Source organism: Sturnus vulgaris, chromosome 28 (genome assembly GCF_052056855.1).
Source record: "Sturnus vulgaris isolate bStuVul1 chromosome 28, bStuVul1.hap1, whole genome shotgun sequence".
NCBI classification, from domain to species: domain Eukaryota; kingdom Metazoa; phylum Chordata; class Aves; order Passeriformes; family Sturnidae; genus Sturnus; species Sturnus vulgaris.
Window position 1 is genome coordinate 1,269,855 of NC_142270.1, and position 22,827 is coordinate 1,292,681.

The 22,827-nt window shown below is 54.3% G+C and overlaps 1 protein-coding gene and 1 long non-coding RNA gene across 3 annotated transcripts; one reads left to right on the forward strand and one right to left on the reverse strand.

The window, feature by feature from the left end:
- Positions 1-2,719: 2,719 nt before the first annotated feature.
- Positions 2,720-16,927, reverse strand: TACR1 (tachykinin receptor 1). Its single transcript, XM_014892101.2, has 5 exons — positions 15,378-16,927; positions 11,681-11,875; positions 9,389-9,539; positions 8,580-8,776; positions 2,720-7,144 (listed from the first exon to the last, which is right to left on the reverse strand). The coding sequence occupies exons 1-5, from the start codon at positions 15,767-15,769 to the stop codon at positions 6,850-6,852; spliced, it is 1,230 nt and encodes a 409-aa protein (XP_014747587.1). The 5' UTR covers positions 15,770-16,927; the 3' UTR covers positions 2,720-6,849.
- Positions 16,928-17,281: 354 nt separating this feature from the next.
- On the forward strand, positions 17,282-21,586 carry LOC148220971 (uncharacterized). 2 transcript variants are annotated; one of them, XR_015808683.1, is made up of 3 exons: positions 17,282-18,171; positions 18,264-20,001; positions 20,462-21,000. It is a non-coding gene; the product is annotated as an uncharacterized LOC148220971 (long non-coding RNA). The 2 variants fall into 2 exon arrangements; XR_015808682.1 differs by lacking the exon at positions 20,462-21,000 and adding an exon at positions 21,410-21,586 and having other exon boundaries at positions 17,283-18,171.
- The last annotated feature ends 1,241 nt before the right edge of the window (positions 21,587-22,827 follow it).

Here is a 22,827-nt window from a genome sequence, read left to right on the forward strand (position 1 = left end):
TGAATCCACCCAGAGTAGGAGCTTTTCCAGCATTTCCAGGCCAGCATTCCCGGCTGAATCCTTGGATTTAGGGATGATGCCGCCGTTTTTCCCGGCAGCTTTTCCCGGCTGAGCCGCTGGATGGAGCAGGAGGAAAAGCCATGGATTGCTCACGGGAACTCAGGAATGATTCCCAGGATTTCCCCTCCCTGCATGGAGCAGCCGAGGGATCACAGAATCATGGAATCCTTGAGCTTGGAAAACACCTTCGGGATATCAAACCCGAGCTCCAGCGCGGGATGGAGCCGCGGGATCTCCCAAGGGGAAAATCTGGATTTAGGGAATGGGGGTTTTCCCATCCAGGATATTCCAGGCTCCTGGGAAGGGCCGATCCAAGGAAACGCCACTCCCTGGGAGTGCCCAGCCCTGTCCGGGGGACGGGAGTGGCAGTCGGGTTTTCATAGAACCCCTTCCAAACACAACTATATTTTTCAAAGGAAGAAAATCCTGTTTTTCCTAAGGAATACATGGATTTAGAGGCGGTCCTTAATCCTCGAATCCCAGTTGTATTTTGGTTCCACCCGTCCCTCCAGGCTCGATTCCTGCGCCAGGAGGGAGCCGGAGGGATCTATGCTCTGCCTCCATCCAACCCCAAAAATGGCAAAGGAATCAAGGCTTGGAGCCCTGAATCTCCTCGGAAGAGCAGCCTGGAATCTCCTTGGAAGATTCCGAGCACCCGGGAGACTCTGGACAATTCCCAAACGTCAAGGATCTGAAACACTTTTTTTTTTTTTTTTTCTGTCCCCCTGATAATCTGGGGGCAGAGCAATGGGGTCAGTCTTTTCCCTCGGCTGCTCCAGGAGAAGCTGGAAAATCCCCGGCTGAGTTTGGGATGTGTTTTCCCGGGAGCAGCCCCCGCTTTCCGTGGCTGCAGTAAACAAATCAATCTCTGCATCCCGGAGGAGACTCCCAGGAACTCGGATGGATTTTATGCCCAAATAAATCATTCCTGCCCTGGCAACCTCGCTGGATTTTTCCCCGGCATCAGCAGTGCCGGCGAGGGCAGAAGCATTCCCGGATGGAAGCGGGAATTGAGGGAATGGATCACTGTGACAGCAACGCTGCAAATGGCTTTGATTCCTTCCCGGCTCCATAAATCCCTGCCAGGACTCGGGAAAGCTTCGGTTTCGAGCTCCCCACATTCCAGAAGGGTTTGCATTCCTGAAATCCCCGGGATTGGGGTGTGGGGATGCTCCTGGATGCAGGGAGAAGTTTCCTTCGGGAGCTGGGAAGGAGGAATTGGGAGCAGGAGGTGCTGGGACTTTTCCAGCAGGGCTCGGGATGGGTTTGGGAGGATTTGAGACACTGGGATGTGGGAAATTTGGGAAAAGGGGAGGAAATGGGGATTGGAAACCTGACTGGGAATGGGCAGGGAATGACCACGGAATGGGAAGGGAAACCCAGCTCTGGGACCAACTGTCTTCACTGCCCCATTCCCAGTCGGCCTCTGCCTGTTCTGTGGTCATGCCCTGCCCCATTCTATGGTCATTCCCTGCCCATTCCCAGTCCATGCCCTACCCCACCCCTGCCCCATTCTGTGGTCATTCCCTGCTCATTCCCGGTTCATTCCCTGAATGGAAGCCTGGCAAAAGCCTTGGATTTGGGATTTCAGGGCATTCTCCCCCTGCTTTCCCCTTCCAGGTTGGTGTCCATCCCCTCTGGCTGCGGCTCGGGTGCCTCATTCGGAGCTGGAGGTGCAGGCAACGCTCGGGAGAGGGAAATGGGCTGGATCTCTCCAAGATTTTATTGGGAAGCTCTGCCGTGCCTGGCTGCTGCACACAGCTCACATCCAGCTGGGATGGATTCTTTTCCCTTTAGTGGGAATGCTCTGGAAGAGGCTGGAGCATGACAGAGCTCAGGATAACCCCAGTCCCTTCTCGTGCCCCTGGGAATGGCCCCAGTCCCTTCTCGTGCCCCTGGGAATAGCCCCAGTCCCTTCTCCTGCCCCTCATTCCCAATAAGCAATGAGAATCTGACCTTTGGTGCTCCCATTCCCTGTGTTTTATCCCCAGTTCTCATGCCACAAATCCCAGGATTTCCTGGATTTTTGTTGCCATGTCCAACCTGGCCTTGGACACTCCCAGTGATGTAGGGGCAGCTACAGCTGCTCTGGGAATTCCATCTCAGCCCCTCAGGGAGGGATTTCTTCCCAAAAAATCCTGACTGAAGCGTGGATCCCCCCAGGATTCCATAAATCCTCCTCCAATCCCTCCCTGCCCATCCAGTGGCTCCAATGAATAATTGATTTCTAATTAAGCCCATTGGAGCATCCTGTGGAAGCAATTCCCTCTCTCCCCTTTTCCCTTCCTTGCCTCTGGAATTCCCGATGCCCAGGAGGTTCCTCAGCCCTGGAAACACCAAATCCATTTGAATTTCTCATTTCCCACCTCAAAATTTCCACCCAGCCCAGCTTGGTTCCCAATTGCTGCTCAGAGCTCAGCAATTACCGAGGTAATTAACACTAATTACTGCTGGGAACAAGCTGGAATTCTCCACCCTCCAGGAACCCCCAAATCTGCCGGAATCTGCCCCAAAATGAAACTGGGAATTCCTGAAAATCATTAATTCACTTTCATCCGGATGTTTTGGACCCAAATCATTCCTCCCTGAGCTCTGATTTTTTTGGGAAGCATCCCCAAGCCCCCCGGCTGCCATGGAAACAGCAGGATCCACCCCGGGAGCCATGAGCTGCCTTCAATTCCTGCTTTTTTATTTTTAATTTTCCAGTATATTTTGGACTGGGCATTAAGCAAACATTTATGCAAAACGCTGGAATGCATCCATGGTAATGAGGCTGAACTGGAGCGGGAATTCAGTGGGATGGGCTCGATCTAAGCTGCAGATCCCGCTTGGAAAGCACCAATAATGACAAAACTTGGGGGTTTTTGGGGTCACCTCCTGATTTTGGGGCGTTTCCCAAGGAATTGGAGATGGAGGGGTAACCCAAAGCCCCAGGAATGTGGAATTCCCTTTCCTTGTGTGGCTGACTGGGGTTTTTGTTCCCAATAAAGGCTCGCTTTCATTTTATGGAGTGGGAGTGAAATTCCCCATTAGGGACAGCCCTGGAAAGGGGATGGGATGATCCCGATGGATCCGTGGGGATCTGAATCTGTCTGGGATGGGATGATCTCAGTGGATCCATGGGGATCTGAATCCATCTGGGAAGAGATGATCCTGATGAAGGAGATGGCTCTGTTGGGATTTGAATCCTTCTGGGAAGGGATGATCCCAATAGATTTGTGGGGATCTGAATCCCACTGGGAAGGGATGATCCTGACAGATCTGTGGGGATCTGAATCCTGCCAGGAAGGGATGATCCCAATGGATCCATGGGGATCTGAATCTGTCTGGGATGGGATGATCCCGATGGATCTTTTGGGATCTGTATCCCACCAGGAAGGAGGATCCAGCCCAGTGTTCACAGGAAGCTTGGCCAGGAGTGTGTGGATGTTTTTCCCTTCCCTCCTTTTTCCAGGATGATATTGCTGATGGAAAACCAACAGCAGGAGTTTACCAGGCCCATGGGACGAAGCTGAGCCCGGGAACACTGCTTTAATTAAAATCCGGAATTCCAGCCGACTGGAACCACTGGCAGGGGCTGGATGTTCCTGCAATTCCCACCTGGAATGTTCTGCCAGCAGCACACTGAGGGCTGGGAAAAGCACGAATTGCGCATTCCCAGTGGAGCAGCGGGATTTGGGAAAGGCTGCCTGCCTCCAGGAGGGATCGGAGCCTTTTCCGTGATTTGGGAATCAGTGCCGTTGAACTGGAGGAGGAATTTTGGGAATTGTCCCTTTTCTTGTTTTGGTGATGTTTCAGGGCAAACCCCTCCCACTGAGGGTACCCCAAACCCACCATCCATCTTTTTTATGGAATTTTAGCTTTTCCACCTTTTCCACCTCTTCTGGCTCCCACCCCTTGTCGCTTCGTTAAGGGATAACGAACCAATCTGCACATCAAAGGAATATTTATCCAATGAAATCCACACTGGGACAATGCCGAGGCGCTTTGGGAAGGACGGTTGGATTCTCTCCTTCTTGGGATGCTCCCATGGGATGAACTTCCCAGAAAGCTCCTTCCAGGTGCTGCCACCCCAAATCCCAAATTCCCCAGGGATGTCAGAGTCAGGAATAGGATTTGGGGTGGATATTACACAGGATTGGGATTTAGGATGGATATTCCATTGGGGTGGATATTCTGCAGGGATGGGGTTTGGAGTGGATATTCCACAAGGATGGTATTTGGGATGCATATTCCAGAGGAATGGGGTTAGGGGTGGATAGTCCAGCAGGAATGGGGTTAGGGGTGGATATGCCTCAGGGATGGGGTTTGGAATGGACATTTCATAGGGATGGGATTTGGGATTGATATGCCTCAGGGATGGGGTTTGGAGTGGATGTTCCAGCAGGAATGGGATTTGGGGTGGATATTCTGCAGGGATGAGGTTTGGAGTGGATATTCCAGCAGGAACAAGATTTGGGGTGGATATTCCTCAGGGATGGGGTTTGGAATGGATATTCCACAAGGATGGTATTTGGGGTGGATATTCCAGCAGGAATGGTATTTGGGGTGGATATTCCACAGGGATGGGATTTAGGCTGGATATTCCAAGGAAAAGGGGGATTCCCCTGCTAAACTTTGCATTATAATAATTGTGTCTGTTCTTCAGCTGGACATAGGATTTTGGGGCAGGGTTTAGGAGACCAAAATCTCCCAGAATCCTGGAATGGGGAAGGCTGGAAGGGCCTATGGTGGGTCCTGAAGGCTGGAAATTGGAGGTTTTGTGGATTATGGTATGAAAATGAAAAATGAATCCTTTAATGAAAAATAAATCCTGAGAGCTCCCAGGCCGGGCTCTATGACCTCACACCAGGGCTCCAGCAAGGACACGGAAATCCCAAAAAACACAAATCCCGTCATTCCCTGTGGGAACGCTCCATAAACAGCGGATCCTGCGCTTCCATCCTGGAATGCTCGGCCGTGAGGAGCCCTTGAGGGACAGAAAATAAAAACAACAATAAAGACAAGGATGGGCGGGGCAGGCCTTGTATCCACGGCAATCCCAGAAAAACGCTCCGAACAATGGGAATTGCTCCCGGATGGATTCTTGGCTGCGGCTTCCAAAGGCGCCGCCGGATCCTTGGCTGTGACTTCCAAAGGTGCCGGGGTTTTCGTGCCAAACAGAACCAAACCAGGGCCAGGCCTGTTTGAATCCCAGCAAAATCCCAAAATCCAGCAAAATTCCCCAAATCCAGGGGTTGGTGCTGGGGGAGGGACGGTCCCACATGGAATGGGGATAAAGGGTGGATTTAGGCATGGATTTTGGAGCAGATCCCAAGGGTGGATGAGGAGAGATTTGGGATTTTCTGCTCCTGCTCTGTCGGAATGGGAATTTCTGTGTTTCAGGATACAAAGCTGAGCTTAAAACCAACGGTTTTGAGGTTGGGATTTGGGGTTTGGCATGGGGGAGTTTTCCAGGTGCTTCCAAAGGGAGGGAGCAGAGCTGTGGGGGATTCCTGCCAGACTCTTCTGATTTTCCATCTGGGTGCCAGGGAGGAGGCAAAGGAACTCCCCAGCCTGGGAACTCTGATCTGAGATCTGCCTAAAAAACCTGGAAAAGCTTCTGGATTCAGCCATCCAGGAGATGGGAATGGAGCAGGGATGGGGACATTTCTCCAGAGTTCATCCCTCATTTCTTCAGCATTCCAGTGAATCCATTTCAGAGTCTAATTTTCACACCCCAAACAAGACCTTGGAGCAGCAGCCGGGAGCGAATTCCCCTCAGATTATCCCCAGATTTGTGGCTTTGTTCCCAACAAGCAGAATTGATCCACTTGGAGGAGTCCAGGGAAAATTGTCCATCCAAATGGAAATATTCCATAAATCCATACACACACCACAAACCTCATGGTTTTTGCAAAGGAAAAGAAAAATTCCCTGATTAAAACAAAATCCAGGAGGTGGAAGGGAATCCTTCGAACCCTGAGGGTGAAAGCAGCTCTGGAGAATTCCTGATCTCCCTCCAGTCTTGTTTTTGGGGTGGAATCCATTTCTTGGGTCTGGGAATCACTTCAGGGTGGTCTCTTCTTTTCCAGAGCTCCATGGCATTCTGGAGTCCATCCAAGAGGATTTCTAGAGAATCACAGGAATTCCTTGTGGTGGTTGAGGAACAGCACCTAAAGCCCAGATCAGGTTGGAGACCCTTCAGAGAACCTTCCAGAGATCCTTAAGGAGTTCTTTTGAGAGTTCCTTCAGAGAACTTATGGGAGTTCCTTCAGGAGTTCCTTCAGGAGATGCTTTGGGAGATCCCTTGGGAATCTCCGTTCCGAGTGAGTTTGGAGCGGCAGCAGGAGATCACAGAGCAGCGGGATGTGGATGCTGGAGAGGATCCAATGTGGGAAATCCTGGATCTGCGCTGCGGCCGATGAGTCCCTGTGGAGCTGGAAAAAGCCTTTTTGGGATTTAAGATCCCCCTGGATATCCAACTGAGAGAATGGAATTGAGGATGGGAGGAGGAAAGTGCAGGGTGGGGTTGTTTTCCATGGGGTGGGATGCACCGAGAGACTGTTCCTGCCTCACAGAGAGCATGGAAGCACCGGCCAGTGTTGGAATTCCAGAGAAAAACCCAGCTCAGTCCCGTTCCTGCATCCTCTCCATCTCCAGCCAGGCAGTGACAACATTCCTGGTGTCCGGCCCCACAGTGGAACATGTGGAACTCATCCCAAGGAAAAGAGGCGGGAAAACAGCGTGGGAAACGCCAGCATGGCACAAGCAGGGCGGTGACACCGAGGTGGCACTGAGGGGACATCCCTAGGTGGGGGTGTTGGAGTAGAAGCTGAAGCTCTCAGAGACCGTCTTGGAGTCGCTGCGGGAGGAGCCGTTGGAGGTCACGTCCAGGGAGAGCCGCTCGGCCCGGCCGGGCTCGTCCGGCTCCTCATCGGCCGCGCTGAGCGCCGAGGCCACGGTAGCGGTGTCCATGCGGCTGAGCTTGGACACGGAGCTGTGTGTGTGCAGGAACCGCGCCGAGCGCAGCTCCAGCCCCTCATACTCGCCGGCGCTGACCCACGGGCACCACCGGAACGCCAGCTTGAATCCCACCCGGAACCTGTGCCACACGGATGGGACCGGAGTGGGATGGGCCAAAGGGATGGGATGGATGTGGGGGACATGGGTGGGGAAAGACATGGAGATGGCCATGGGAATGGAATGGGATGGAGATGGCCACGGGAATGGAATGGGATGGAGATGGATAAAGAGATGGGATGGAGATGGACATGGCCACAGGGATGGGATGGAGATGGGCATGGCCACAGGGATGGGATGGAGATGGCCACGGGAATGGGATGGGATGGACAAAGGGATGGGATGGATGTGGGTGGGGAACAGGATGGAAATGGCATGGGAATGGGATGGGATGGAGATGGACAAAGGTATGGGATGGAGATGGACAAAGGGATGGGATGGACGTGGACATGGGTGGGGAAAGACATGGAGATGGCCATGGGAATGGGATGGAGACGGCCAAAGGAATAGGAAGGACATGGCCAAAGAAAGGGGGAGATAAAGCTGAGCTTTTCCAAACATGACAAAATTGCAATCTTTCACTGAGGGGAGGAAAAACCCACTGGGAAGTGAAAAACCCTCTGAGAAATGGAAAACCTGCTGAGAAATGGAAAACCCTCTGAGAAGTGAAAAACCCTCTAAGAAATTGAAAACCTGCTGAGAAACGAAAAACTCTCTGAGAAATGGAAAACCCAGAAAGAAATGAAAAACCTGCCGAGAAATGGAAAACCGACTGAGAAATTAAAAACTCACTGAGAAACAGAAAACCCATGGAGAAACGAAAAACCCCCTGTAAACCCCAATTAGCAGTTGGGATGGTTTCAGTTGCTGTTTGCCCTCAAAATCCATGGAGATAAGGAAAGAGTCCAGGTGAGAATTGTGCCACCCCCACCTCAGGTGGAGGTGGCAGAGGGGTGGGACAGAACCATCCCAAAAAGCCCCATCCATGCTAAAAAAATCCCAGCCATCCCAAAAAACCCCATCCATCCTGAGAAACTCCGCCCATCCCAAAAAAAGACGCCTTTCCTGAGAAACCCCATTCGTCCCAAAAAAACCCACCAGGCTTAGAAGCCCCATTGATCCCAAAAAACCTTATCAATCCTGAGAAACCCCACCCATCCTAAAAAAACCCTACCCATCCAGAAAAACCCCATCCATCTCAACAAACCTTATCCATCCCAAAAAACCCCATCCATCCTGAGAAACCCCATCCATCCCAAAATACCCCGTCCATCCCAAGAAACCCTGTCCATTCCTAGAAACCCCACCCATCCCCAAATCCCCCATCCATCCCGAGAATTCCCAATCCACGCTGAGAAACCCCACCTATCCCAAAATACCTCACTCATCCCAAGAAACCCCATCCATGCTGAGAAACCCCACCCATCCCAAAATACCCCACTCATCCCAAAAAAAAACCCCCATCCATCCCCAAAACCCCCACCCCCGCTCTCCGGGACCCCGCTGCCCGTCCCCACCTGTCGTTGAGGCAGCAGTAGATGATGGGGTTGTACATGGTGGAGCTCATGGCCAGCCACATGACGGCCAGGTAGACCTGCTGGATGGACCTGCGCAGGTACAGCTCGGGCCGCAGGTACTGCAGCGTGAAGTACACGTGGTAGGGCAGCCAGCAGAGCGCGAAGGTGCACACCACGATGATCATCATCTTCACCACCTGCCATGGGGAGAGCCCTCCTCCGTCAGCTCGGCCTTGGAATGGCCTTTCCAAATGGGAATGGCCTTTCCAGCTTTGGGAATGGCTTTTTCAACCTTGGGAATGGCCTTTCCAGCCTTGGGAATGACCGGTCAGTGTCTTGGTTAAACCATGTCTGTGGAGGAGGTGTCCTAAACCCATCCACGGGTCAATCCATCCTCTGGAATTCCTTACCCTTTGCTTGGCCATGACCTGCTCATGGTTGGGATGGGCCAGGAATTCTGGATCCAGCCCCTCCCCAAACTCCTCACCTTCCTCTTGTCTGACACTGCTCATGGTTGGGACGGCCAGGAATTCCTTTCCTTTCCTTTCCTTTCCTTTCCTTTCCTTTCCTTTCCTTTCCTTTCCTTTCCTTTCCTTTCCTTTCCTTTCCTTTCCTTTCCTTTCCTTTCCTTTCCTTTCCTTTCCTTTCCTTTCCTTTCCTTTCCTTTCCTTTCCTTTCCTTTCCTTTCCTTTCCTTTCCTTTCCTTTCCTTTCCTTTCCTTTCCTTTCCCTTTCCTTTCCCTTTCCCTCCCCTTTTCATTCTCCTTTTCCTTCCCCATTCCTTTCCCAGCCCCTCCTGGAATTCCTCACCTTCCTCTTGGCTGACACCTGCTCGTGGTAGCGGTCGGAGGAGTCTCCGGGGATGGCGCTGGCCCAGAGCGTGCGGCCGACGGCGGCGTAGGCGCAGCCGATCACCAGCAGCGGCAGCAGGTACAGCAGGACGGTCATGGAGAAATGGTACCTGGAAAAAAAACCAGGATAATCCCTGGGGATCCACCATTGGGAATGATGTGGTAGCACTGGGAATGCTGTGGGAGCACTGGGAATGCCGTGGATCAGTGAGGACTTCTGTAAAAGAGGACTCGTTTAAAAGGAAATCCAAGAATTCCAGGTTTAACAATAGGAGGGGATGGAGGCTCCAACCTTGTGGAAAATCTTGGAAAATCCTCTCTTCCCTAAAAACTGAGTCTAGAAACGTGGCTAGTTCCAGTTTGGAAAACTTCCCAAATCCTGCCTGGTTTTGTGGGAATTTCATTCCCAGGACTTTGGGGCCTCTGGGTGGATTTTGAGGCTCCAATCCCAGCTACCGCATCTTCCCAAGGATTTGCACTCCAATCCAGGCCCTGCAGCCGCTCCCAGCTCTGCTCCTGCTCCTCTTCCCAGGAGCTTGGATTGAATCCCAGCTCCAGAGGGTGAGGACGGGCTCTGGGAATTCTCCTGCAGGGAACGGGGCTGGCCCTGGCCCCGCTGCTGTTCGGTGCCGCAATCTCATTTTCCCGGCCCTAATTCCATTTGGGATGGGCTTGGCGGGGCTGGATTTCGTTTTGCTCATTCCAGAGGCGTCTCGGCGGCTCCAGAGGAGGATTTTGTTGTGGTTCCCATGGAATTCCAGATCCTCGGAGCGCTGCAGGAATGTCTGCAGGAGCTGCGGGATAACGTCAGCAGCACAGAGCCACATTCCCAGAGGGGTCTGGGCTCCCAGAGCCCTTTCAGACAACTCCAAGAATTCTTTTGGGATGCCAGGTGTGGAAAAGCAGTGGAATTGCTCTGCCTGCAGGATTCCCGGGATCAGAGCACTCTGGGAAATTTGGAGTTTGCAACCGGAAGGTTTTTAGGGATGGAGGATCCCGTGGGAATCAGGGGATGCCGGGGGATGGAACTGCCACCTCCTTTTCCCTGGCAAATCCCGGGAATGTTGGCATGGAAGGGATGATTCTGAATTCCCAGAGGATCCAGGGGTGGCTTCTCCCTTCCCTGAAAATCCCAAACGGCTGCTGATGGAATTCCTGATCCCTTTGGGAAGCAGGGATCGACGGCCGGATCGAATCCCGCAGAATTCTTGGCTCTGGCCGAAACCAGGGACAATTTCCAGGGAAAAATCAGCTCTGTGCAGGCTTGTGCTCCCCAGAGATTTTCCAAAGGAAATCCCTCCCCAAAGTGTTGGAATTCTCCTGTTTTCCCTGTTTTTTTCCTCCTGTTTTCCCTAGGAACTGGGAAAAGGATGGAATTTTTCCTCTTGGCACCGCAAACAGAGCAGCTGCCACTGGAGCGTTCCCGGAATAACCGCTCCGAGGCCATGGAGCGGGGAAAGGGCTGGGATGACGCCTCTGGAATGACCAAACACCTGTCCCGAGTTATTTAGGGTAGGAAAATCCCATCCCAAGATCTGCCCAGGGAGATCCGGAGGACTGGAGACACCTGCCCTGGCTCCAGCGGAATTCCAGAGCAGAATTTCACAGCCCCAATTCCACAGCTCCAGTTCTTCCCTCCTCAGGGCTGGAGATTACAAACTCTTTTATTCCCTTTTTAAATTCCCTTTTTATATTCCCCTTTGTTATTCTCCTCTTTTATTCCTTATTTTATTCCCTTCTTTATTCCCTTTTTTTATTCCCTATTTTATTCCTTCCCCCTCTCCTTTTTTTCCCCTCAACACCTGACATTTAACTCCCCTTGGCAAACCATTCCCAGAGCCTCTGGAAATTCTGGGAGCTCCTTTCCCCCTTTTCCCCATTTCTCTAATTTCCCCCTTCCTCCCCATTTTCCCACTTTCCCCCCTTTTCCCTTTTTCCTCTTTTCCCCTTTCTTTTCCTTTCCCATTCCCTTTTCCTTTCCCATTCCCAATCCTTTTCCCCCTTTCCCCTTTTCCTTTTTCTTTTCCCTTTTCCTTTTCCTTTCCCCCTCTCCCCTTTTCCTTTTCCTTCTCCTTTTTCCCTTTTCCTTTTTCCCTTTCTCTTTTCCTTTTCCTTCTCCTTTTCCCCCTTTTCCCCTTTTCCTTCCCCCCTTTCCCTTTCCCTTTCCCCCTTTCCCCTTTTCCTCTCCATTTCCCTTCCATTTCTCGGATTTTCCCCGGGATTTCCCTGCTCCCAGCCCATTCCCACTCACGTTTTTCCAGACGTGGCTCCGCCAGGCTCCGGCCACTCCACGAGGCAGACGACGCGTCCTGGGAGCTCGGTGGTGACGGAGAAATATCCCTGTGGAAAAGCCAGCAGGAGCGCCAGGAGCCAGATCACCCCCACCAGGACCTTGGTGGCCGCGGCCGAGAGGCGCGGCCGGAGCGGGTGGATGATGGCCATGTACCTGCTCGGGAAAAGTGGGAATTAGGGCCAGAAAATCCCAGAGTTCACTTTGGGAAAATCGGGAATCAGGGACGGAAAATCCCGGAGTTCCCTTTGGAAAAAGTGGGAATGGGAGCTGTAAAATCCTGGTGTTCTGGGTCTGGAAAAAGTGGGAATCAGGGCCAGAAAATCCCGGAGTTCCAGATCAGGGAACAGCAGGAATGGGAGCTGGAAAATCCCCGAGTTTCCTTTGGGAAAAGTGGGAATTAGGGCCAGGAAATCTCGGAGTTTGCTTTGGGAACACCAGGAATTAGAGCTGGAAAACCCCAATGTTCTCTGGGAAAGTGGGAATCAGGGCAGGAAAATCCCAGAGTTCACCTGGGGAAAAGCAGGAATTAGGGCCGGAAAATCCTGGAGTTCCAGCTCTGGGAACAGCGGGAATCAGTGCCAGAAAATCCCAGAGTTCTGGCTCTGGGAAAATGAGAATCAGGGCTGGAAAATCCCAGAATTCATTTTGGGAAAAGTGGGAATCAGGGCTAGAAAATCCCTGAGTTCCCTTTGGGAAAGGCGGGAATTAGGTCTGGAAAATCCTGGTGTTCCAGCTCTGGGAAAAGTGGGAATTGGGGCTGGAAAATCCTGGATTTGCGGGTCTGGGAACAGCAGGAATGGGAGCTGGAGAATCGCAGTGTTCCAGCTCTGGGTAAAGTGGGAATTAGGGCTGGAAAATCCTGGAGTTCCTTTTGGGAACAGCAGGAATGGGAGCTGGAAAATTGCGGTGTTCCAGCTCTGGATGTGCTGCATTTTTCCCAAGTGAACCCATTCCCAAGAAGAGCTGGGAGCGGGAATGGCCATCGGAAGTGCCCTGGCACCGACACATCCCAAACAATGCACGGGGCAGGGATTTGGGAGCTGAGGGAGCTGCCAGGCCCTGAATTCTTTGGGATTTTCCTGAGGCACAGCTGTGCCAGCCCCGATCCCAAATTTCCTGCCATTGTCCAGAGTGTTCGGAACAACTTCCGGCTGTTTTTCTTTCGTGCCCGGGGCTGGAGCAGCTCCAGGGAAAGGAGGGGATGGAGCAAAAATCCCGCACGAAAACTCCATTGGAGGAGCTGTGGATTCCCCTGGATCCCGGGAAGTGTCCACGGCCGGGCTGGCAGGTTTGGAGCAGCCTGGGATAGGGGATCCCAATTCCACTCATTCCAGGATTCATGGATCAAACCACAATCCCCACTTGCTCCATGGCAGGGAGGGAGAGGAACTGGGGCCAATTCCACTCCTCCCGGCCCTCGCTCTGCATCCCAAGGTGCTGCTGGACTTTGGGAACACGAGGCTCATTCCCTGCCACTTCCCTGATTTTTGGTGGGAATCAGGAATTCCAGCCCCGTCCCGGCTGTGACTGGAACCTCAACCCGGCCCTGCTTCTCCTGATCCCGGCTCTCCCCATTCCCAATCCCAATCCCGGCTCTGCCCAATCCCAATCCAGGCTCTCCCCATTCCCAATCCCAGTTCCAGCTCTCCCCATTCCCAATCCCAATCCCAATCCCAGCTCTCCCCATTCCCAATCCCAATCCCAGCTCTCCCCATTCCCATTCCCAGTTCCAGCTCTCCCCATTCCCAGTCCCAATCCCAGCTCTCCCCAATCCCAGTCCCAGCTCTCCCCATTCCCAGTCCCAGTTCCAGCTCTCCCCATTCCCAGTTCCAGCTCTCCCCATTCCCATTCCCAATCCCAGATCCCAGCTCTCCCCATTCCCAGTCCCAGTTCCAGCTCTCCCTGTTCCCACAGATCTTTCTGCTGCCACCCAGGAGTGATTCCTCCCTTCCAGGTTCCTGGAACAAGTTCCTGCTTTTCCTGCCTTTCAGCTCCATTGTCAGGTCCCAGACACAGGAAAACGAGGGAATTTTGCAAGGTTTGGAGATGCCTGGAGGGGCTGAGGATGGGATTTGTTCCCTTCCTGATTCCTGGCTGGAATATGGGATGCAGCTGGAGCACACAGAAACTGCAGCTTCCAGGTAAGACCCTGGATATTTTGGGAAAATCAAGCCTCTCTTCAGGGATTTTTTTGGGAATGCTAATCTTCAAAAAATTCCAGCATCATCCTCCCAGACCTTCCTGTTTTACTGCAGCTTCCCTGGATTTGCTTTCCTGGTTTTTTTCGGGTGGATCAAAGGCTGTAAATTCAATTCTTCACCCCAAAAAGTCACCCCTGGAATTCATCCCAGCCCCAAAGGGACTTTTCCAACTGATCCCAAAGATCCCCCTGGAACAGCAGCATGGGAGAGGAGCTGCAATTATCCTGGTTTTTATTGATCCATTCCCGTGGATTTTAGGGAGAGGAGTCTGTGACAAAACCAAACCCGGGGCTGTGTTTAATGCCTGTGGAGCCTCATCCACCCCCAGCTCTGCTTCCCGCAGGGCATCTCGGCGCTGGAAAACGGCAGGAAAAGCCTCTCCCCACCCCCCCCGCCCCCCCGGATCCCTGCCAGAATTCCCTTTATTCCCTGGGAACAGGGACAGGAGAGGTGGTAGAGCCTGGCTGGCTCCGGGAATGTGGCCTTGGAAAAATCCGGAAAGCTCGGAGGAGCCACGAGGCTGCTCTGGAGCTGGGAAATGTCCCCAACCCCAGATTCCCGGGATCCGGGGGCTTGGTGTCCCTCAGTCTCACTGGGATCTGGGATCTGGCTGAGCTTTGGATCATGGCCCCAGTGGGATCTGGGATCCAGCAGGAACTGGGCAGGGAAAACCCAACCCCAGCAGCTGAATGGAAGAATCCCAGAATCCCGGGCTCCAGCCTCTCCCACTGGATCCATCCCTGAAATCCTGGTGGGTTTGCCCAGGGACACCCCCAAGTCAGGATTCTTTCCCCAGGCTGAGCTGCTCCTCAGACATCCCCAACCCAGCCCAAATCCATGGAATGGCTCCTGGCATGGACACGGGGTTTGTGAGGTGAGGCCATTTTGTACCTGGATTCTGGAATGTGGAGAAGGCAAGGCAAAAGGAGAGGGAAAGGAAGGAAAGGGAAAAGGAAAGGATCCAAAGACACCTCAAGCACCTGTGCCAACCCTGGAGCCTTTCCCGAGCTCCCAGAGCTCCCAAAGGATTCCCAAAGCCACCTGCAGCCAGGGCTGGGTTATTTTTAGCACCCAAATGAGTTTTGTGTTAATTGCAGTGGAACAGACGGAGCTGAGCTGAGCCCCATGCCTGGGATCTGGACAGGAGTGATCTGGTGACCCCGGTCACTGACCAGTGTCCAGTTCTGGGCAGGAGTGACCTGGTGACCCTGGTCACTGACCTGTCCCTGTCCCCATCCCCGTCCCTGTCCCCAGTCAGCAGTGACCCCATGGCCATGGTCACTGACCTGTCCCTGTCCCCATGCAGCAGTGACACCATGGCCATGGTCATTGACCTGTCCCTGTCCCCATCCCCATCCCTGTCCCTGTCCCCATTCAGCAGTGACCCGTTGCCTGCTCTCACTGACCTGTCCCTGTCCCCAGTCAGCAGTGACCCCTTGCCCGCTCTCACTGACCTGTCCAGCGCAATGGCCGTCATGGAGTAGATGCTGGCGAAGACGGCAGCGATGGGGAAGAAGTTGTGGAAGCGGCAGTAGGCCGGGCCGAAGTACCACTCGTTGTGCACGGCGTAGCTGAAGTTCACCACGGTGTTGAGCGCGGCCATGGAGGCCTCGGCGAAGGCCAGGTTCACCAGCAGGTAGTTGGTGACCGTGCGCATCCTCTTGTGTGCCAGGATGATCCACATGACCACGGCGTTGCCCACCACGGCCACCACCACGATCAGCGCGTAGGCCACGGCCCACAGGGCCACCTGCCACGGCGGCTGCACGAACGGGTTGGCCCAGGACTCGTTCAGGGAGGCGTTGAGGTGCTCCAGCTCCGCTGCCAGCGGTGGGGAGTCATCCATGGCACCGGGAGATGGGGAAGAGGGGCCCTGCTGGGTGAGCTGGTTTGGGGTGTGGGGACTTCCTGGATCAGCCAATTTGGGATGCAGGGTCCTCCTGGATCAGCCAATTTAGGGTGCAGGTCACTCCTGGATCAGCTGGTTTGGGGTGCAGGGACTTCCTGGATCAGCCAATTTGGGGCACAGGGACTTCCTGGATAAGACAATTTGGGGGTGCAGGGCCCTCCTGGATCAGCTGATTTGGGGTGTGGGTCACACCTGGATCAGCTGATTTGGGGTGCAGGGACCTCCTGGCTCAGCCACTTTTGAAGTGCAGGGCCCTGCTGGTTTAGGGTGCAGCAGGGTCCGTGCACAGCCAGTTTCGGGGTGCAGATCCTTCCTGGATCAGACAATTTGGGGGTGCAGGGCCCTGCTGCCACTTTGGGGTGCCGGGCTGCTTCAGGGCATGGGCACCTCCCCATTCAGGGGCAGCGGGTTTGGGGTGCAGGACCTGTCTGGGTGCAGCAGGTTTGGGGTGCAGGGCCTGTCTGGGTCAGGGTGCAGAGGGTTTGGGGTTCCATTTCCTCTGGTGTCTAGGTGCAGCCAGAGCCTGGAGCGCAGCCATGGCACATATGGGCTGGGGTGCGAGTCCTGCCCAGTTCGGGGTTCACGTCCCTCCCAGTTCGGGGTTCGGGTCCCTCCCGGTTCGGGCACGGCTGGGCCCCTCCGGGCTCGGCTGCGGCTGTTTCAGGGTTCGGATTCCTACCGGTTCGGTATGAGGCTGGTTCGGGGTGCGGGTCCTGCCCGGTTCGGGGTGCGGATCTCTCCCGGTTCGGAGTGCGGGTCCTGCTCGGTTCGGCACCAGACTGGGTTGCAGGTGCAGCGGAGCAGGCGCGGATCCCTCCTGCTTCGGGATTCAGTCGGTTCGGGAAGCAGCCGGATCAGGATGCGGCTCCTCTCGGAACCTGCTGCGGCCGGTTCGGGATGCAGATTCCCCGGTTCAGAATGCAGCTAGCTCGGGATACGGATTCTCCGGTTCGGGATGCGGATTCTCCGGTTCGGGATGCGGATCCTCGCTCGGTTCAGGATGCAGCCGGTTCCGGATGCGGATTCCCCGGTTCAAGACGCGGATCCCCGCTCGGTTCCGGACGCCGCCGGTTCCGCCCGCTCCCGCCGCGGGCTCGGGTCGCAGCCGGTGCCGCGGACCCGACTGCGGCGGGCGAGGCACGAGCGGAGCTTTTATGGGCGGCGCGGGCGGTGCCAGAGCGGGGCGGGCAGAGCTGGCCCGGGGACAGCCCTGTCCCCACCCCCGGACCCCGGTCCCCTCCCCCGGTACCCCCTGTGCCCTCCCCTTGTACCCCCGGTCCCCCTCTCCTCTCCCCCGGTGCCCCCTGTGCCCTCTCCCGGTCCCTGGTCCCCCTCTCCCCTCCCCTTGTACCCCCTGTCCCCTCCCTCTCTCCTCTCCCCCGGTCCCCGGTCCCCTCCCCGGTCCCCCTCTCCTCTTCCCCGGCCCTCCCTGTGCCCTCCCCTTGTCCCCGCGGTCCCCTCCCCCGGTCCCTCTCTCCCCTCCCCGGTCCGGCGGTTCCGCAGGCCCCGGTGCCGCCGCTGCGGGTCCCGAGCTCTCGCTGGCAGCGGCTCCTCCGCCTTCCCAGGCACCCCCGATCCCGAATTTCCCTCCTTCCCTTCCCCCATCCCCTCTCCCACCTCTTTTCCCCCCAAATCTCCTCGGGCGCTTTTGGGGACAGACTCCAAAATCAGCGGGAATTTAAAGATCCCGATAACGGCAAAGCTCCGTGGTTTTATCGATGATTTATCGATGATTGATTTGATCTTTATTTATCCCGAACCTTTCCAGCCCAGCAGCCGCGGGATCGCTCCCTGCGCGCTTCACATCCCTGGAGAACAAAGCAGAACCTTGGAATGATTTCCCCATGGAAAAGCTTTTCCCAGCCGGGCCCCCCCGGGCTTCCTTCCTTCCTTCCCTCACCCATCCCAGGGCCCTTCCCAAAACAAAAAACAAAACAAAACAAAACAAAAAAAAAGGCTGGAAGTTCCCTCTCCATGAAATTCCCTTTATCCCGGCGGCTGGAATTTAATTAAACTGAGAGCAGGGAATTGTCCCTTCCCGCAGCCCGGGTTCGTATCCAGGGATTTGAACGCTGCTGCTGCCAGAACCATCCCGGCCCTGCTGCTCCAGCCGGGAATTCTGCCAGGAATGCTGCCTGGAATTCTGCCAGGAGCGCGGCTTCTCCCTCGGGAATTCTGCTTTCCCCTCCGGAATTCTGCTTCCCCCTCCGGAATTCTGCTTCCCCCTCGGGAATTCTGCTTCTCCTCCGGGAATCGCCCGGGGAAGCCGCGCTCGCCCCTCCACTGTGGCCGGGGATGATCCCAAATCCCGAATTTGGGGGAAAAGGAACCGCTCCCAGGTAAATCCCGGAGGAATTCGGGAGGGAGCTGCTGGAATTCTTGGCTCCCAGGTCGGTTGTGGAACCCGGAGCGATCCCGAGGTTTATTCCAGGCGGGATCTTGGCGTTTCCAGGAGGATCCAGAGGGGTCCAGGTCGGGCCGAGCGCTCCATCCCGAGACTCCCGGGCCGCTCGATGGCAGCATTCCCTAAAAACAGGGAATGGAAGTGAGATCTGGGAATGTGCGAATGGGAGCCAGGAATGGGAGCTGGGAATATGGGAATGGGAGCTGGGAATGGAGGCTGGGAATGTGGGAATGGGGGAATGCGGGCTGAGAAAGTGGGAATGGGAGTGTGGGAATGGGAGCCAGGAATGGGAGCTGGGAGTGTGGGCTGGGAATGTGGGAATGGGAACTGGGAATGTGAATTGGGAATGTGAACTGGGAATGTGGGAATGGGAATTCTAGGAATGGGAGCTGGGAATGGGAATTCCGGGAGTGGGAAATCCAGGAATGAGATTCCCAATCCCCTCCCCGGCCCCGCCCCGGGATTTTGGGGCACGGCCGAAATCTGGGAAAGGCCGAACCCCAAGGCAGGGACTCCCGGCTGAGGGGGGGATCGGGAATCCCAAACGATCGGAGCCTTTCCCAGGAAATCCTTCCCCTTCCCTCCATCCCCGGCTGCTCCAGGGAGCTCATCCCTCCCTCCTGCCTCAGTTTCCCGCTAGGAAAAGGGGGAAAAGTCTCGGCAGCTCCCGGAGGAAAGATCGGGATCTTTCTCTGGGCAAGGAATTGGAATTCCGGGCAGTGTCCGCACGGGAGCAGGTCCTGGAAGGGGCACGGAGGTGTCGGCGCGAGAATTTGGGAATCTGGAGGGAATTTCAGGTTTTCTTTCCTTTGGAAGGGATTGAATTGAAGAGAAATCGATCAGTCGATCGATCAATCAATCGATCAATCGATCTGGGGCGGACACCCGAGGGATTTTTTGGCTACAGCTCCGATCCCGATCCGGCTGGGACAGCTCCGATCCCCGGGATCCCTGAGCCGATCCCAGGGCTGCTCCAGGCGTGGATTCCCAACATTCCCGCTCCTTCCCTTTCCCCGGCATGCTCCAGCCATGTAGAATTATTGAAAAAAAAATTCAGATTCAGAGGTTTTTAAGGGGAATAAAATCATTCCCCATTTCCATGTGGGAATTCTGCTGGCCCCAGGGCTGAGGGACGGCGAAATTCAGCCCCGTGGGAAGCAAATCCCTCCTTTTGGAGGGCGATGATAAAAGGGTTTTGTTGTCTTTTATCAACTCACCCCAAAAAGGAGAAATTTTCCATCCCTGCAGCCCCGAATCCGGGGTTTTTTGGGAATGAAGAGAGCTCGTGTGGGATCTCGGTGTTAATTCCCGGGGTGTTCCAAGTTATTCCAAAGGAGGTTTGGGATTTGCTGCGGGTCGGGGAAGAAGGGGAGGGAGCCCGAAATTCCTGGGAAAATCTGGGATTGCCAGGTCGGGAATCTCATCCGGACCCTTCCCGAGCCTTTTCCACAAGGACGGGGACACCGAACCCCAAATCCCGCTGGGCCCGGAGGAAATCCCGTCCTTGTCCTGCCGGGAAGCGCCGGACTCGGGAATTTCCCATCCTCGGAGGTTCCGGCTCCTGCACCCACCCTGGCCGAGGGCTTGGATCCCAAAATTCGGGAATGAGGAGCAGCGGGAGCAGCTTCAGGCTCTGCCTCCTCCCCGGATCGAAGCTGAGGGTCCCGAACCACCGAACCCCCCTGGAATTGGAGTTTCCCTAGAATTGGCGTTTGCCTGGAATTGGAGTTTCCCTGGAATTTTGGCCGGGATCGAAGCAGCGCAGGTGCCTCGGGCTGGGATTGAAATCCGTGTTTGGCTGGGAGGGGTTTCCCGGGGGGTTCTTAATCCCATTGTCGTCTTCCTCCTCCTCCTCCTCCTCCTCCTCCTCCTCTTCTCAGGGTGCTTTTGGGATTTGGAGTCCCCCACCCAAGCCTGGATTTGGGATTTGAGCTTCCCCGCCTGGATTTGGGATTTTGGAGTTCCTCAAGGCTGGATTTGGGATTCTGAGGCCCTCCAGGATTTGGGATTTGGAGCCGTGCCCCTCCCCACCAGCCCAAGCCTAGATTTGGGGTTTTGGAGCTCCCCAAGGCTGGATTTGGGATATGGAGCCCCTCAGGGCTGGATTTGGAACGCCCCCCCCCCCCGCAGCCGGGCACTTGGAGGTTTTGCAGCTCGAAATTGGGGAGTTTTTCCAAAATCCCAGTTGGGTTTAATTTTTTTTTTTTTTTTTTTTTTTTTTTAAGGCATTCAGAAGGTGAAAGCTCACAGGTTTGGAGCACCTCAGCCTGGGATTTATCTCCCTGGGAATTCCTAGAGGGATGAAAATATCCCGGGGGACTTTAGTGACTTCAAGGATTTAATCCTTAAATTGGGATGGGATTTTACACCCCTGCCTTGAATTTAAACCCCCCTCACTCCGGAGCTGCTGGAATCCCGGATTTTCCCTTTTCCCCCTTTTCCTTCCCCCCTCCCTTTTTTCCTTTCTTTCCCTCCTCCCTTTTTTCCCCTTTCTCCCTTCCCCCCCTTATTCCTCATTTCCTCCATTTGCCCTTTTCCCCCTTTCATTTTTTTCCTTTTCCCTTTCTTTCCCAATTTCCCCTTTCCCCCTTCCCCCATGTCCCACTTTCCTTTTTTCCCCCCATTTCCTCCTTTCCCCCCTTTTTCCCCTTTCCCCATTTCCCTTTTTCCCCCCATTTCCCCTTTTTCACCCCCCGGTTTCCCCCTTTTTCCCCCCGATTTCTCCATTTCCTTTTATCCCCTTCCCCCCTTCTCCCCCCTTCTCCCACTTTCCCTTTCCCCTTTTCCCCTTTCCCCTTTCCCCTTTCCCCTTTCCCCTTCCCCTTCCCCTTCCCCTTCCCTTTTCCCCTTTCCCCTTTCCCCTTTTCCCCTTTCCCCTTTCCCCTTCCCCTTCCCCTTCCCCTTCCCCTTCCCCTTCCCTTTTCCCCTTTCCCCTTTCCCCTTTTCCCCTTTCCCCTTCCCCTTCCCCTTCCCCTTCCCCTTCCCCTTCCCTTTTCCCCTTTCCCCTTTCCCCTTTTCCCCTTTCCCCCTTTCCCCTTTTCCCTTTTCCCCTTTCCCCTTCCCCTTTCCCTTTCCCCTTTGCCCTTTCCCTTTCCCCTTTCCCACTCTCAGTCCCTGATTCACTCCCGGGATCGATGACCCATTAATAAAATTAAATCCCATCAATCCCGCAGCTCCAGCAGCACTTCCAGCCGGGAAAACAAACCCAGGAATAAACCCCGGGCTGCTCTCCTATGGCAAAGCTCCAAATCCTGTTCCCACCGGGATTTTGGGATCAATTCCTGTCCGGCAGGCCCTGCCCATTAAACGGAATAAATGGAATAAACGCAATAAAGAAATGGATCATTCCAGGTCGGTTTCTGCTTGTTCATCCCTGGGGGTGGAACGGGAGAATTTCCGCTGCCGGAACGGCCTCTGCTCCTCCCGGAGGGAAAGCAAAGGGAATTCGATTTGAATTCCTTGGGGAAAAAGAGGGAAAAAAAAAAAAAAAAAAAAGGGAATTTAAGGAGCTGTCAGTGCAGGGAATTTCACCGCTGGGCTGAGAGGTTAAAAACATCATCCGGGTCAATGCCCTGATGGAGAATTGTTTTTGGGGTCTCCCCTTGTTTGGAGTCTCTCCTTGTTTGGGGTCTTCTTTGTTTAGGGTCTCCCTTTGATCAGGGTCTCCCCTTAATTGGGGCCTCCCTTTGATCAGGGTCTCCCCGGGTTGGGGTCTCCCTTGTTTGGGGTCTCTTTTGGTTGGGGTCTCCCTTTAATGGGGGTCTCCCCTATTTGGGATCTCAGATTGATCTGGGTCTCCCTTGTTTGGAGTCTTCCTTGATTGGGGTCTCTTTTGGTTGGGGTCTTCCCTTATTCGGGGTTTCCCCCTGTTTGGGGTCTCTCCTTAATTGGAGTCTCCCCCTGTTCGGGGTCTCCCCTTGTTCGGGGTCTCTTTTGGTTGGTGTCTCCCTTTAATTGGGGTCTCCTCTATTTAGGATCTCCTGTTAATGAGGGGCTCCCATGTTTGGGGTTTCCCTTGTTAGGGGTCTCACATTAATTGGGGTCTCCTCTGTTTGGGGTCTCCCTTTGTTGGGGTCTCCCCTTGTTTGGGATTTCCCATTAATTGGGATCTCCTTTTGTTGGGGTCTCTCCTGCTTGGGGTCCCCTTGCTTGGGGTCTCTTTTGGTTGGGGTCTCCCCTGTTTGGGGTTTCCCCCGGATTGGGGTTTCCCCTTAACTGGTGTCTCCCTTTGATCACGGTCTTCCCTATTCGGGGTCTCCCATTAATTTGGGTCTCCTTTATTTAGGGTCTCCCCTTGTTTGGGGTCTCCCAAATTCCTGGAAATCTCCACCCTTCAGTCGAGTTCAGCACTTTAGGAAAGAATTTCCCTTTCTTTTGGAGGCGAAGTTTTTGCTCCGGCTTCTTCAAAGTGATGGTGACAAAATAATAGAAGAAATTAAAATAAAAAAATCAAAATCTGAGGGGATAAAAAAAAATCCAAATCTGAGGGGATCCAAAAGATCCAAATCTGAGTGGAATCTAAAAAAAAATCAAAATTCGAGGCGAATTTAAAAAATCATCAAAATCAGAGTGGGTTCTAAAAAATTAAAAT

Coding starts and splice junctions, on each gene's coding strand:
- TACR1 (XM_014892101.2), bottom strand. CDS start 15,769: ATGGATGACTCCCCACCGCTGGCAGCGGAGCTGGAGCACCTCAACGCC. Junction 9,540..11,680: donor GGAGCCACGTCTGGAAAAAC/GTGAGTGGGAAT, acceptor TTTTTTTTCCAG/GTACCATTTCTCCATGACCG. Junction 8,777..9,388: donor AGGTGTCAGCCAAGAGGAAG/GTGAGGAATTCC, acceptor TCCCCATGGCAG/GTGGTGAAGATGATGATCAT.